We start from the raw sequence: 17,220 nt of genomic DNA, 5'->3' as shown, positions 1-17,220 counted from the left end.
CCCACACTGTGCTCTCCCATCCCCATCTCACACTGTGCTCTCCGATCCCCCATCTCACACTGTGATCTCTCATCCCCCATTCCACACTGTGCTCTCCCATCCCACACTGTGCTATCCCATCCCCCATCTCACACTGTGCTCTCCCATCCCCCATTGTGCTATCCCATTCCCCATCCCACACTGTGCTCTCCCATCCCCCACTGTGCTCTCCCATCCCACACTGTGCTCTCCTATCCCCCATCTCACACTGTGCTCTCCCATCCCACACTGTGCTCTCCTATCCCCCATCTCACACTGTGCTATCCCATTCCCTATCCCACACTGTGCTCTCCCATCCCCCATCTCACACTGTGCTCTCCCATCCCACATCTCACACTGTGCTCTCCCATCCCCCACTGTGCTCTCCTATACCCCATCTCACACTGTGCTCTCCCATTCCCCATCTCACACTGTGCTCTCCCATTCCACATCTCACACTGTGCTCTCCCATCCCCCACTGTGCTATCCCATTCCCCATCCCACACTGTGCTCTACCATCCCCATCTCACACTGTGCTCTCCCATCCCCATCTTGCACTGTGCTCTCCCTTCCCTCATTTTGCTCTCCCATTACACACTGTGCTCCCTCTACCCCAACCCACACTGTGCTCTCCCATCCACTATCTCACACTGTGCTCTTTTATCCCCCACTGTGTTCTCCAATCCACCGTGCTCTCCCTAGCCCATCACACACTGTGCTATCCCATCCCACACTGCTCTCCCATCCCCATCCCACACTGTGCTCTCCCATCCCACACTGTGCTTCCCAACCCTATCCCACATTTTGTGGGAGGAGATACAGACAGTTGTGGTGCTGATCTCCTGAGGAGACCCGGACAGATCTGAGTTGTGGTGCTGGTCTCCTAAAGGGAGATTTGAAAAGATCCGAGTCACGTTATTGATCTCCTGAGGAGTTCTCAACAAATCTGAGTCACGGTGCTGATCTCCTGAGGTAATAAATAAAGATCCTAGTCGTGGTGCTGATCTCCTGAGGAGTTCCGGAAAGATCTGAGTCATGGTGCTGTTTCCTGAGGAGATCCGGACAGATCTGAGTCACAGTGCTGATATCCAAAGGATATCCGGACATATCTGAGTCACTGTACTGATCTCCTGAGGGGATTCGAACATATACGAGTCACGGTGCTAATCTTCTGAGGAGAGCCAAACAGATCTGAGTCACGGTGCTAATCTCCTGAGCAGTTCCAAAAAGATCCAAGTTGCTGTGCTGGTCTCCTGAGGAGATCCAAAAAGATATGAGTCACAGCGCTTATCTCCTGAGGAGATCTGGACAGATCTGAGTCATGGTGCTGATTTCCTGAGGAGATCCGGACAGATCTGAGTTGCAGTGCTGATCTCCTTAGGAGATCTGGATAGGTCTGAGTCACAGTGCTGATCTCTTGAGGAGATATAGATAGATCTGAGTCATGGTGCTGATCTACTGAGGATATCCAGACAGAACTGATTCACAGTGCAGATCTTCTAAGGAGATCCGGACTGGTCCGAGTCACAGTGCTGATTTTCTGAGGAGATCCGGACAGATCCAAGATCCAGACAGATCCCAGTCGCGATTCTGTTCTTCCCACGGTTCTGAATTCGGATTTTAAATCTGAATTTTGGGTTTTAGATAGCAAAATGTACATGATTTTAACTTTTGAAAACATTTTTTCATTTTTTTTTTCGGACAGACCTGAGTAACGGTGCTGGTCTCCTGAGGAGATCCGAACAGATCCGAATCAGGGTGCTGATCTCCTGAGGAGACCAGTATAGATCTGAGTCGCGGTGCTGTTCTCCTGAGGATATCCAAACAGATCCAAGTTGTGGTGCTGGTCTAATGAGGAGATCCAAACGGATCTGAGTCACGGTGCTTGTAATCCTGAGGAGAGCTGAACAGATCTGAGTCATGGTGCTGATCTCCTCAGGAGATCAGAACAGATCTGAGTCTTGGTGCTGATCTCCTGAGGACAGCCAAACAGATCTGAGTCACGGTGCTGGTCTCCTGAGGAGATCCAAACAGATCCGAGTCACGGTGCTTATCTCCTGAGGAGATCCAGAAAGATCTGAGTCATGGTGCTGATCTCCTGAGGAGATCTGGACAGATCTGAGTCACAGTGTTGATCTCCTGAGCAGTTCCAAAAAGATCCAAGTCGAGGTGCTGGTCTCCTGAGGAGATCCAAAAAGATACGAGTCACGGTGCTGATCTCTTGAGGAGATATGGATAGATCTGAGACATGGTGCTTAACTCCTGAGGATATCCGGACAGAACTGATTCATGGTGCTGATCTCCTGAGGAGATCCAGACAGATCCTAGTCACAGTGCTTATCTTCTGGGGAGATCCGGACAGATCCGAGATCCAGACAGATCCTAGTCACAATTCTGTTCTTCCCATACTTCTGAATTCGGATTTTAAATCTGAATTTTCGGTTTTAGATTGTAAAAATTACATGATTTTAACTTTTAAAAACTTTTTTTCATTTATTTATTTTTTTTAAAAACCCAGATCCAAAATCAAATCACTTGAGGGTGGTTTAGCAAAGCCATAACCAAAAGATGAAGATGAATCTAGATCCAAATCCTAAACACAGGGGTCGAAACTCGAAACACATCTCCAGTTATCTATACATGGTGTATAACAAGTGTAGGGGGTGCGGCTGCTGGGACCCAGAGGTGAGGGGCAAGTAGTCCCCTCCTTTGAAGCACAAAGCAAATGCATTTTTTTTGGAGTATTTGTTCCAAACTAACCTAAAGTATGTGCTGTGAGATCAAAGAGGGAGGTTCAGCAGGCAAAGGCAGGGGCGTATTTATTATAGGTGCAGGGTGTGCAGTGCTCACTGGCCCCAGAGTCCTGAGAGGCCCACACCACCCATCCTGCACCCATAAGTTGTTTAAACTTACCTTTCTGCTGTTTTTAGAGTTCTGGTCTGCAGTCACAGGAAAAATAATGGCGGCCATTTTCCCTCTGACCTGCGCATGCGCAGAAAAGAGTTATCTGGGAATTAGGTGCGGGCACCATTTTCCCTGAGACCAATGCATGTGAGGTAGATTCTGGCCTACACTCAGGGCCTGATTCAGCAAAGAATGCAAGCGCAAATTTGCATGCACCTGGTCGATGTTTGCGTACTGCGCATGCGTGATCCAGTCTGTGTGTCCTGGTAAGGGAACGCAGGCTATATGCAGTTTGTCTGCAGACCCCTTCAGTTTTGATTGATAGGAAGTGCCGTTTGTGGGTAGTGATGAGGGGTGGTCGGCCGAATGCAGGCGTGCAAGCATGTTTGGACACAGTTACAGGGGTGTGCATAATGAAGCCCATGTGGCGGAATATGCAGCCATACTCTAGTTGCACACAGGAAGTGTCCCAAATCCTGAGTGAGGTCAGGTCAACCACTATTATGAAAATCGATCAATGGCTATCAATATTACCGATGTTTAATCTATCATACTGACTTTCAGAACACTCAGGGCCCCATTTATAAACGAAATATAACCCCTTTAGCGCTCGCTAAAGGGGTTATACCATCTTGCTGTATTTAGTAAACAGCAGTAATCTTAGATTACCGCTGTTTGTACAGCATTGCTCTCACCATCTAAAAGATGGCGAGAGTGATGCGGGCCCCATTGCCGGCAATGGAGACCTGGCGGTGCCTTTCCGGCTTCAACGAAGCCTTCCAGGCACTGCCGGGTCTCCCTGTCATGTACATGCGCAGACGGACCGTCGCGCATGCGCATGAGCCTGGAGCCCCGTTGCTGGCAGCGTTAGGCTGCCAGCAGCCCAGCAGAGGACTTCATCAAGGACGAGGATTCCGCTGGACTTCGCGGGACCTCGCCGGAGGGGTAAGTATTACTAAATACCAGCAGAATTTTCGTTTGTATCACAGTGATGCTAAACAAAAATTGCTGCTGGTATTTCACTTCGTTTGTAAATGGGGCCCTCAGTATGGGTAAGGGGGTGGCATTATGTATTACTGGGCATCTGCATCTAGTGGTTTGGTTGCTGTGCGTTTGGATTCATTAGCCTATTTTTGCAGCGGCTTGGTGCGTGCGTGTGCAAGCATGCATTCCTTACTGAATAAGGCCCTCAGTGTGCTGTCGGAGAGGAGGGGGCCCAAGCAGAGGCTGCATCTTGGCCCCCTGCTTTATTAAAATGTCCCTAGGCTAAAGGTCTGATTTTGAGATGGACAGTATTGCATAACCACACAGAAGCAGCTGTGATGTACCGTCCAACAAAATGTAAATGTAGCAGGAAGTGTCTGTATGAAATAGACCCTTTCTTGCTGCATCTGCGAGATCTGATTGCAACGTACATTTCTGAATCTGACTCAAAGCCATGAAGATGATAACAATGTTTGGTGGAAGACCTGTCTGTCAGAGATAAATACAATGGGGAAGTCACATCCTAAATTAGGTCCCCTTGGTGAGAGGAAGCCATTATTACACACAGGTTTTATGTCTGAATCAGCAACTTTCACATCATTTTCCTGAAGCACAGGGGAAGTGGGTTCCTCTTACCATATAAGAGGACCTAATTCAGGATGCTTCAACTCCAAAAGGTAGTATTGATTGTTACCTATCTATACACTCTAAATGTCATTATTTAGTGTAATAAGTCGAACAAGAAATAATTGCTTTCCAGACTTTGATTGTGGTTCCAAAGCACAAAAAGATATTATTCACCAAAAAGCATATAGTTACACGCTGTGATCTAAATACAATGAGCGCAATCAAATTATACAATTACAAGGTACAGTCATTACATACGCATGCGCTCTGGATCCAGATCCCAGCATCAAAGATGAAACCTCCTTCACAAAGAAGAAGATGACTGACTAGCCAGATTCAGGGAGCTTGCATATATATCCTTACAGTGATAGGCAATACAATAGACATGACTTGGCATAATACCATTGGTTCTTCCTCGTTTGTCTTCTGTTACGATTCAGTTCATTGGTCCATTTGTCTAGCAGTAGTTCATCCCTCCAATGGTTCATTGTGTGTATCTTCCCGCTGAAAAACTAATGAATGGACACTACATGCACAGTACATTCTATCACTTAATTCTCCATAATTCATAACGTGCAGATGCATGTTGCAATTTCCTTGCCGGTGAAACCATACATCTGCAAATACACAGTGGTTTAGAATGACACCAAACACGGTCTGCTTATCATGTACTAAACCTTAGATATCAAATAACATGGATTTCACAACATTACTGATAATGAATAAAACCTTAAATATTAACCTTAATGTTAGGGAACCTTTTTATGTAAGTGTGCAGTGTGTAAGTGTAAGGATATTTAAGAAAAGACACTAGTTAACGTTGTATGTCTATGTGTTTGTGAAATACACCGTGGTACGTGTTTTGCAGGGTTGGTCATATTATATGTTTTAGTAAATGTATGTATTTATATAATGAGGACTTTTAACATTGTTCTATTGCATGGGAATCACACGACGCTAAATAATAGCATCGCCGTATGTACTTAAAATGTGTGAGATTCGCTAAAAGGGTGCTGGGCGGCCATTCGCAAAATGGCGTCTTGTTGCCATTCGCAAAATGGTGTCATGCAGATTTTAATTTTAACCGATTCTGTCTTAGCCAATTATCCAGCTTCGACAGTCCACCCATTTGAGAGCAAAACAACATGCTATCACACTCTGATTTTTAAAATTAATTTAGGCTTACATTATGACATATTATTTAATATTATATTATGGGATGGTACAATGTGGTTCTTAAACCATCAATAATGTGTCTCTAGGAGGAGACATAAAACTACCCTTATACACACACCGCGGATCTTGGGAGATCATGGGAAAGATGTGGGGATGCACTTATCCTATAAGGAAGTCTTGAAGGGGAATAGGGACTTACATTATTTAAGATGTTTAAAAATAACATTTCATAATACATTTCATGGATGTCTAAATCTATACATCATCTGATGGCAATCTCTAGTTCAGGGTTGTAATGCAGTCCTACATTTACCTCAGTATTCATATTGTTACTTCCAACCACAATCATAATCTCATTCTTTCAGTTTACCTTATCTTTACATTTTCCACATTTCAACACAGTAGGAACACACCTGACACATACGTCAATTACTAAGATGACAACCAATATAAGGATCAGGAGTTTACCTATGCTAGCAACCATTTCCTGGACCCACTCTCCTAGACCGGAGAACCATTTCACTGGGTTCAACCAAGAAACCCATTCCTCTACCTTCTCCTCTACTTCAGCCACTGAACACTATGGTTTTTTCAAAACTCCCATTTTAACTGCAAAATTTCATCCATCTTCCGGTCACTGGTATCGTTTGTAATGTATGTGCAACACTTTACACCAAATTGGGTGGCTAAGTTCACACAGTACCCTCCAGTGACAGCTGTTAAATAATTTAAAACTAATTTGTGTTGCACCAGTTCTTTGTTGTAGGCCTGTAACTCCTTACCTGTGTACCTAAATGTGTCATCATACATCTCGGTGATATTATCTATTAATTTAGCAAGGTCTTGAATATATCTGAAATTTAGTGTACCCCGAGCGATCCTGGTGGGATCCAATGCGACTAAATCTTGAAAGCCAGTTGTCTCACTAATTAACTGTGTGGCTTTATGCACGTCACCAGGTATCATATTTCTTTTGTCTCTGTGTTCATACGGTGTGTGAAGATATGGTGATGGTGTGTTTTTATGAATACCAAGCATTTCACCATGTGTAAGGGTCATTACCTCTGAGAGTACTCTTCCCAGGTAACAAACCTTTGGAACTCGGAGAGAGCCACTTATACGCTTTCCTTCCACATAAAAATATACATCATCAGGGAGAACATAAGGAATTGAATGCATCATGATCATCCAACACATTTCCCTAGCAAATGATCCAATCTCAGGTTCTCCCATCTGGCTAACACATGTTTCTGGTTGTATAACCCTGGCACAGTACCCTTCCGGCACTCTGCCAACCATTTCTTTGATATTACTTAATGTATACCGTTACCGGAAGTGTCTTCCATTTAACCTAATGGTGCGTAACAGTTCAAAATTTATAGGCTCATAATCAGCTCTTAGTGAGAAGGTCATCATCTGGTTATTCCCCATCACCTCCCAACTTCCTGGTTTATTTAAGTTGGTGATGTTCAAACATAAAAGTGATTTATCTACTTGGTACTGGTGGAGTTTAAAATGAGGTGGTTTGGTGTTTAGAAATTTTCCATCCAGCATCTTCCCTTGTTGCAGCTCTAAAACCTCATCAGAGACATTTAATGGAAATGACACTAACCCTACATTATGCTGTCCCTGGGGCACATGAGAACACACCCAAAAGTCAGTTTGGTTTAAAACTTTGCCCACCATAGTATGATAATCCTCTAAAGATACCCACTCCAATACTGGTTATACTTAGCTTGGCACTGCTGGATGCAATTCTCATCAACTAAGGACCCACAAAACTCACAAATACAATAATCCTCAGAAGATAGATATTCACACTGTCTCCATGTTTCCAACATAGCAGATCTCTTAACAATTACTGTACTGGGGTTGGTCAGATACTCCCCCGGTTGGTTTAGCACTCCTTCTCCCAACTCCACTCCAGTGATATCACCATCAGCTCCCCTCTCCGTCCTCTGTCCTCCATCACAGAAATCAGAGATCCTGAATCACCCCAAGACAATGAGAACTCTGGGAGAAAACACAAAGATAACCACAGCAGACCACTCCATTGCTGAAAACAATGGTCTACAAATTTCTTTAGCTCAGGTATCTCACTGTAACCTTTAACCTTCCCAGAACAGACTCGCAGTTGACAGGTCTACGTTATCTGTCTAAATTCCACCTTGTCTTTCCACCGGTTGGTTGACCTTCTTACTGTGAGTGGAATGGACCCAGGTATCTCTCTCTGCCACTTTCAATGAGGCTGTACTCGTCAGCAACACCAGATACGGACCTTCCCACCGATCCGTCAAACAACCTGAATGCAAGAAATTTCTGATCATATCAAATTCTCCAATTCAACATCATGACAATTTGTTTCAGGCATATCATGTGACAACAATTTCAGTTTCTGCTGTTGCTGTTTTAACTGTTTATTCATCGTTATAAGATACCTTACAGTTACCTTGTTGTTACTTTTCAAATCTTCCTGTGGGCTTATAATCAAATGAGGTTGTCTACCAAACAGTATTTCAAAGGGGGACAGATTGAGAGGGGGTCTAGGAGTTGTCCTGATACTATGAAGGACAAGTGGTAGTGCTTCTGGCCAACCCAGTCCAGTTTCCGCCATGATTTTACTTAAATTGTTTTTAATAGTCCCATTCATCCTCTCCACCTTGGCACTGGCTTGCGGTCAGTAGGGGGTATGAAGTCTACTATTAACACCCATCAACTTACACATGTTTTGGAAGACATCACCTGTGAAATGAGTACCCCTAATCACTTTCAGTAATTCTAGGGATACCGTATCTGCATACAAACTCCTGAGCTATTTTTTTGCAGTATTAGTGGCAGCTGGGTATGCCTCAAACCAATTAGAAAACACATCAGTGCACACTAATACATACTTGAGATTCCTGCAGGGTGGTAATTGGATGAAATCAATTTTTATTACCTGAAAAGGTCCGTCGGTCGGAGGAATGTGGGATGGCTCGGTAGGGATTGTTTTCCCAATGTTTTTCCTCAAGCAGGTCAAACAGGACATTGCTCTCTTTTCCACTTGGGAAGAAAAACCTGGTGCACACCAGTATGCTCTCACTAATTTGCACATAACTTGCTTTCCCAAGTAAGTCAGACCATGCACTGTCTCAGCCAGGCTTGAGTAGTATGCCTTGGGGGCCACTGGCTTACCTTTTCCATCTCTCCAGAGGACTCTTGCCCACATCCCTTGGACCTCCAGACTGCCTTTTCCTGAATGGAGCACAAATTATGCATCTCAATTAATTTCAGCATGTCAATCATTTGAAACATCATTTGTTTAATTGGCACATTCACTTTTATCCCTGCTGCCCATTTGGCAGCTTCATCTGCCCTGTTGTTGCCCAGTGATATCGGATCATCCTCACATGTATGGGCTTTACACTTAATTACCGCCACTGCCTTAGGCAATTGGATCACTGTCAGTAGTCCTTTTATATGTCTAGAATGGTGCGATTGGTGTGTGATTGGTGTGCCTGCTGCTGTCATAAACTTTCTCAGACGCCATAGAGCACCAAAATCATGTACCACCCCAAAGGCATACCAAGAGTCAGTGTAGATATTAGCAGATTTGCCTTCTGCTAATTCACACACTTTTCTTAGTGCCACCAGCTCAGCCACTTGGGCCGAGTGAGGTGGACCTAGAGGTTCGGCCTCTATGATGTCTTCGTCATTTTAAACCATACATCACAGTACATAGTACTGTGTACATAGTACATAGTACTTAGGGCCTGATTCAGAGCCGGACGCACTGAACGAGTGCCCGCTCTGAATCAGGGCATTTTTTTGTTTTAATAGTGCAGCCTTTTGGCCGCTCGCATAGCTGTGGGTTACAACCCACAGCTTATGCGAGCGTCCATGATGATGGTCGCGATGGTCAAGACCATCACGACCATCGGGCTTGCGATGAGACTCTTGCGGTAGGGTCTCATTGGCTGCAAGCCCTGGAGTGCTTTTGGCTCTACCAAAGCCAAAAACACTCCCACTGACATCACTAGTGATGTCAGTGGGGCCGGACCCAGACGGTAGGCGTTCCCATGGGAACGCCTCCATCTGGTCAGCCATGCCCCCGGCACGCCCACCAAAGGAGGTGTGCTGTCACTCACTATTGAGAGCACACCCCCCTTGGTGCGAGACCCAGAGCGACGGCTTGGCCGTCGCTATCCGGGTCTCGTGCATGTGCACGATGGAGCAGCCTCCGTCGTGTGCATGCACACTTGCCCAACATCGACCCGCTTGCAAGCGCTCAGCACTCATGAGTGGGTCTGAATCAGGCCTTTAGTATGCATAATATGCCGTGACGAACCAATCGGCGCTTCCAAGAGCAGCACATCATTTAACATCTCTACCGTTTGCTTTGCTCCCATCTTGAGAAAATAACACTAAACTTTTCAATAGAGATTTAAATTGGTGAAAGAATGTCAAGGCTACTTTCACTTACCTGTGGACGATATTAACAGGCCGCGCCCACACACCTATGGAAGAATAACCAGGCTGCTTCCACGCACCTAAGCCCTTTTTGAGTACTTTGCACTGCTAGAATTTAAGCATTCCAATAACACCTACCCTTTTCAGTGATTTCGTCCACCTCTACTCAGTTCACAATCACAATATGCCACAACTGTGCGGTTCAATTACAATGCCCAATAACCCTAACTGATCACTGGATGCTGCGATCACACTGAGAGCCGATACCTAACACAAAACAACAACTACATCTGCTTATGTGTATAGACTTCAGTATCTACTACCGAGCCACTAGGCCAACACCAGGCGCCTAGCCCCTAAGGGTCCTACGATACCCCTAGCTAGGGAACATGATACCCCTACCAACACACGTTCACTGTTACACACCCTTTTCCTGCACAGAAAAATAAGCATTTTCCCAGATATGGCAAAACCGACTAAGATATTTACAACAATGCTATCACGCTGTCAATATCACAATGCAATCTCAACTGCTTTGTTTAAACATGTGGCAGCAATACAGGAAATATGTATACTCTATTGTGCAACTAGTCGCATACACAATAAAGTGACCGCTACACAAAACATATTATTACCCTTACGCTATTGTGCGACTTCGCTTTTTAACATGAAATTTTATCAACGAAGGAAAACAAACTGTTTCCTTCCTTGTCCCTGGATTCTAATCAACACTCCTTGAACTCACACAATAACGGTTAGCGGTCTCTCAGCAAAAAAGTGGTAGCAGGTATTCAAAGGCGCAATTCGTTCTTTCCTGCGTATGGTGCCTCCACCCTTTGCTGAGAGATTGATAAACGTGTGTAACCGTATGAATGGTAACGTGATTTCACTCTACGAGCCCCCAACTATTGATTCCTACCTATCTGTACACTCTAAATGTCGCTTTTTAGTCACACAAGAAATAATTGCTTTCCAGACTTTGATTGTGGTTCCAAAGCACAAAAATATATTATTCACCAAAAAGCAGATAGTTACACACTGTGATCTAAATACAATTAGCGCAAAAAATTATACAATCACAAGGTACAGTCGTTGCATACGCATGCGCTCTGGATCCAGATCCCAGCATCACAGATGAAACCTCTGTCACAGAGAAGAAGAAGATGACTGACTAGCCAGATTCAGGGAGCTTGCATATATATCCTTACAGTGATAGGCAATACAATAGACATGAGCTGGCATAATTCCACTGGTTCTTCCTCGTTTAACTTCTGATACGATTCAGTTCATTGGTCCATTTGTACAGCAGTAGTTCATCCCTCCAACGGCTCTTTGTGTGTATCTTTCCACTGAATAACTAATGAATGGACACTACATACAAAGTACATTCTATCACTTAATTCTCCATAATTCATAATGTGCAGACTCATCCGCGCACGCAGCGGGGGTTTCCGAGTATCTAGAAACCCCCCTGCCTGCTGATCCATCCATGCAGCTGACCTGCATGCAGATCCATCCAAGGATCTCAGGCTGGCTGTGTTTGTAATGTGCCGACTGCCTGCTTCCTGGATACAAACAGGAAGCTGTTATTTGCTCCAGCTAATAGGCACTTCAGGATGCCGTTAGCCAGGAGAACGGTGGCAGAGTGTATGGAGCCAGGCAACCAATGCGGGGGCAGCACATAGCGGTGTATTTGTGGATGAAGTAAAGGGGTGGTCCGTTTGGGCACAAGACCACCCCTTAGAAGTGTGGGGACTGGACAGCGGGAAAGTGACCGACCCACCGAAGCCAGTGACCCCAGTCAGGACTCAGGAGCCGGTCGCAATTGCGGATATAGCCTGGGGCAGGGCGCCTCATCAGCTCCCCTTACCAGCGGTCCAGCCTGGTCTGACCACAGTGATCCTGGACCCTGCGGAAACTGCATTGTAACAGCATCACCTGCTCGAGCTCTACTTGCTTGGAAAGGTAAGAAGCAGATGTCCTATAAGTTAGTATGTGCAACCAGGTCACTGTCTGTCCAGCTGTGATGAGACTACAAGTCCTAGCACACTTTGTCAACTGGATGTGCTGGGACTTGTAGTGCCATCACAGCTAGAAAGACCCTGAAAATACAAGTATATACACTATATATATATATATATATATATATATATAATTAATTTCTTGATATTCCTCCTGTCCTATGAATTTGTTCATTTTATTATTTAGTCTGCTTGGTAATATATAGTTTATTTAGTGTGTATAGATATATACATAGATACATATATATATATATATATATATATATATATGTATATGTATCAGTGTCCCCACCCTCTGCTCCCGCTCAGTGTCCCTATGTTTGCTTTCCCTTTAACTCCCCCCGGGGTGGGGTGGTGGGTAGTTTTAATAAATGATGTTGGCCGGGTGAGGCACTCACTGTCTTCCACTCCCGATGTTCTGATAGCTGATGCAAGTATTTGTCTGACTCACACGTCAATGTGTGCTGGGGGAGGGGGATATACTGTATATATAATAGATAACGAGATCTAGTCGGCATCACGGGATGCAGGATTTTGGCACAATATTTATAATGTCGGCATCCCGCAGGTAAGTATCAGGGTGTTAGGGGAAGTTTGGAGTGCAGGGTTAGGGTTAAGCACTAGGGGGAGAGTTAGGTTTAGGCACTGGGTAGGGGGTGTTAGGTTTAGGGTGCGGGGAGGGGGAAGTTAGACTTAGGCACTAGGGTTGAGGTTAGGGTTAGGCACTGTAGAGGGAGGGTCAGGTTAGGGGTTAGGAAAACACTTACCGTTCATTCCTATGGGTGTTGGGATTCTGGCTGTTGGGATGTCGCTGTCGGTATTCTGACCAGCGGCATCCCGACAGCCAGGATTTCATACCAAACCCTATCATAACACTTGAACTACACAATAAAGTGTATGCTGCAGGCTTATTGTGGTTAGACATTTTTCATTGGTTCTGAAATGAAGTATTTGGAAACCCCCATTTAAAAATCCTGCGTTTGCCACTGAGACACATGTTGCGATTTCCTTGCCAATGGAACCGGAAATCTGCAAATACACAGTGGTTTAGAATGACACCAAACACGGTCTGCTTATCATGTACTAAACCTTAGATATCAAATAACATGTATTCAACAACATTACTGATAATGAATAAAACATTAAATGATAACCTTAATGCTAGGGAACCTTTTTATGTAAGTGTGCAGTGTGTAAGTGTAAGGATATTTAAGAAAAGACGCTAGTTAGCGTTGTGCGTCTATGTGTTTGTGAAGTACACCGTGGTACATGTTTTGCAGGGTTTGTCATATTATATGTTTTAGTAAATGTATGTATTCATATAATGAGGACTTTTAACATTGTTCTATTGCATGGGAATCGCATGATGCTAAATAATAGCATCGCCGTATGTACTTATAATGTGTAATATTCGCTAAAATGGCGCTGGGCGGCCATTCGCAAAATGGCGTCTTGTTGCCATTCGCAAAATGGCGCCATGCAGATTTTAATTTTAACCGATTCTGTCTTAGCCAATTATACAGTAGCCACACCAAACACATGGACAGGACTCTCAGCTTGGCTTGCTATGTGGCACTACAAATCCCAGCCACTTTCATATTTTTCTATGTCTGTCTCTCTCAGCTGCTTGTTTCTTCAGCTGCTTAATCGACCCCGTGTTTTGGTTTTTGGTTCCAATTCATCATTGTGTTTTGGTTTTTGTTTGATAAAAACCACCTTCAAGTTTCTTGATTTTGGAATTTTGGGTTTTCTGGATACATTGGTTTTAACTATTTAACTGCTTTAATAGAAACCCTATAAAGCTTAAGTAATTTTGGTTGGCCATGGGCACTGCCTGCTGCCTGTCTGTGGGGTCATGAATGGTTTATTATTTTACCAAGTGCTAGGACTTCTACTAAAGAAGAGGACCAATCTCCCAAGCCATGGCACTCGGGGTGTGACTTAAATGCAATCTAAAACAAGCGAGTTTTGTTTTTAAATCCAAGTTCCATACTGACAGCAGACCCAAACCGGAACTCGCTTCCACTCTGAACCCCAAAGTGGTTCAGAACTGGGACTTGATTCAACTCAGAACCCATAAGTTCAGGTGTCTTCGTGTTTCAGGAAAACCAAACCACAGATCTCTACTTCTTATCCAGATCTGCTCTCTCATCAGCTTTACTGATCTTTTTTTAAATCAACTTTATTTTAAAATGACACTGGCTTTAGCCCCTTTCAAAAATGGCAACTGTGGGGTATCACTGGGTTTGCTCAATTTAGGTGCCCAAGTACCCATCAACAAGGCACAAAAATACAAATACTGTATATTAGATAACACAATCTACACAACCTTAAGATATGAAACAGCCCTATGTTTCCCTACAATTAGTAGTTATTTAGGGCTCTATTTACTACAATCCGCATTGGGATGCAGATTGTAGTGTGATATTACCGACTCAATTCACATTGCAAATTCAGGCAATATCACAGGGATTTATTAAAAATCTCTTGCAGGGATAGAGCTTGCGATAAAGCTCTGTCCCTGCGAATCACCTCCGCACACTGATCATGGTATTTTCGCCAAAAATACCGTGACAAGTGCCCGTGCCCGCGCATGTGCCGACCGGCCGATGTTAAGCCCCACCCCCATTGATAAGCCCTGCAACCGTGATCTCGCCCTCCCCACGACTCCCCCTGTAACCCCACCCCACACTTAATTGCACTTACCTGCAGTGATCGGGGCTCAGTGATGTCCCCCATGTCTCCAGTCAGCTGATATCCCATCCTGCAGTGGGACCCGGTCACCTGATGACCGGGTCCCAATTCAGGATGGGAGACCAGCTGACCGGAGGGAGGACATCACCGGAGCCCTGAACTCTGGTACCTGGACTCAGGTAAGTTATTTTTTTTTTTACTAATTTTTTTTTCTTTTAGCAGAGATCAGCATGTGGACTGTTTAGACCACACAGCTGATCACTGGGGCTGGCTCCGGACTCTGCTCTGCATGTTAGAGCAGAGCAGTAGTCCGGTAACAGGGGGAGACCTTAGATAACGCCACCACCAGGTGGCGTTATTATCACTGGGCTTCCCCCGGTATTTTTTTCACAATTTATTTTTAGTAACTACCAGGCAGATCACATTTCCCATTACAATTATGGGAAATGTGATCTGATTACTAAACACAAGTGTTAATTAGGGGTTGGAGTAGAATTTTATGAATTCTACTCCAATTGCCCTTTAGTGACTTTAGGTGAAACTAAAATAATGTGAAAAGGGTGTGAAAACACAAAACACCCTTTTTCACTTTATTTTAGTAAAAAATAATGATAATAAAAAGAGCCCTATGTTTCCTTACAATTAGTAGTTATTTAATAACCAAATGTAAATCAGCTGAACAGCACTTTGAATAAGGGGAAGGTTTGTGGTCATACTGTATGTATAAGTATGAAGCAATTTTTTACAATCCAAAATGGGTGCACAGCGCTATTTTAGAGAAGAGGGCAACATTGAGCTCATGGATTCATGACCAAAACAAGTTGCATTTATATAAAGGTTAGGAGTGCAATATAAATTTCTCTACTGTACAATATTTCTTCATTAGATATAGCCCCACATGTCCATTTAGGGGAAATATAATCTAGAAAATGCTGAATTTTCTATAGAACATTTGATCCAGACTGGTAATGGTCTCATAGTTAGAGAAGTTTAGAAAAGTCACAGGTACCGGTACATTAAATTCAGCTTTTCCTACGTTCTAATTGTGTCATTTTAGAGGAAGGGAAAAATACATTAAGGGAAAATAATACTCTTCCCTGTCTGCAATGATAAAGTCCATTTATTAATTAGGTTTTGCTGACATTTCCAATGTCCTTCCAATGACATGCCCAAATCGGTATACTGTATTAAAGGTATTGTCTAACTAGGGACCTGTGCTCACATAATATGGATTCATCCACATTGTAATGATTTCTAGGTTTTTATTCTACTTTGCTGCTGTAGCTGAGGTTCTATCACTAATATCCCTAAGTCAATTTCTCCAATTGTATTATAATTAATGGTTATGTAACATAGCTATTACCACAACCCAGACATGTAACCTGATGAGACTGTACATTTAATTTCATCTGCTATTTCACAACCTGATTTGTCATTTTAGATAAATTTCTTTGTAGCTCCTAGCTTTACTTCTCTATATTTATTAATTCCTGCTAAGTTACAATTGTGTAAAAAATAGTAATATGTAATGATGTCGTTATGGTGGCACAATGGTCTCTTACCTGTACACAAATATCGGAAAGATAAAGTCAGATGTTTTTACCAAATGTTCTGATTCCACTATTTTGTTCACAAGTTTAAAGTCTTTAGTCCAGTCAAATTCTTTATTAAAAGGTAGAAGATTACCTGGATGACATTAAACATTATACTTATTTATATGTCTTTAAACACAAAACAAATAATGCAGAACATTCTTCAAAATGCAATAACGACAGCAATAATAAAACAATCAGAATAGCTTAAATTAATTGCCATATGTACAAAATGTCCTATTTACCTAGTTGGGCAAATATTTCTCCCATTTCATAGTTGTACATGGCTTTGGCACCTCGGTTGTCCACTAGAGTAAGTGTGTCAGTCAGTGGATATGTGATCCTCGCTGTGGTTCTACCTCCGTCTGTCAATGTTACATCTGCATACTCCTTATACTCCCCGTCATCAAGGACATATTTGCAGGTGTTGATGAACGATGACTTTCCATGCCCTAAAAAGCCAAAGAGTTGGAGTAGAACATGGGTATAACCTTTGGGACAATCATCCAGGCTGAAGTTAGTAATATATTGCGTCATCTCAGGAATTGTCTCCATCTCTGATTATAGTATGTTGTGCTGAATGTTGTCTTCTTCACTCCTCACAGCAATTGACAGGTAGTAAAACTACTTCTGTCCTTATATAGAACTCAGTGATCCAAAGGTCAAAGCAGTTACTGTGCCAGTTGCTTATAACTAAAGATAAGAAAGTATTTATCAGGCAATTGTAATTTTATTCAGCAAAACACTGCAAGTAT

The 17,220-nt window shown here is 43.4% G+C and overlaps 1 protein-coding gene across 1 annotated transcript in view; it reads right to left on the bottom strand.

Moving 5' to 3' along the window:
- The window catches only part of LOC148517823 (uncharacterized), a 129,020-nt gene extending 112,000 nt beyond the window's left edge, over positions 1-17,020 (bottom strand). Inside the window, exons 1-2 of the mRNA XM_088478186.1 lie at positions 16,711-17,020; positions 16,436-16,559 (exon numbers count right to left, since the gene is read on the bottom strand). Of these exons, the coding sequence (XP_088334312.1) occupies positions 16,436-16,559; positions 16,711-17,020 (434 nt within the window). The remainder of the gene's footprint in view (positions 1-16,435; positions 16,560-16,710) is intronic.
- Positions 17,021-17,220: the final 200 nt, after the last annotated feature.

Source organism: Taudactylus pleione, unplaced genomic scaffold (genome assembly GCF_031769625.1).
Source record: "Taudactylus pleione unplaced genomic scaffold, aTauple2 ptg000209l, whole genome shotgun sequence".
NCBI classification, from domain to species: domain Eukaryota; kingdom Metazoa; phylum Chordata; class Amphibia; order Anura; family Myobatrachidae; genus Taudactylus; species Taudactylus pleione.
Note: the sequence above shows the minus strand (reverse complement) of the source record. Positions and strands in the feature narration are given on the sequence as shown.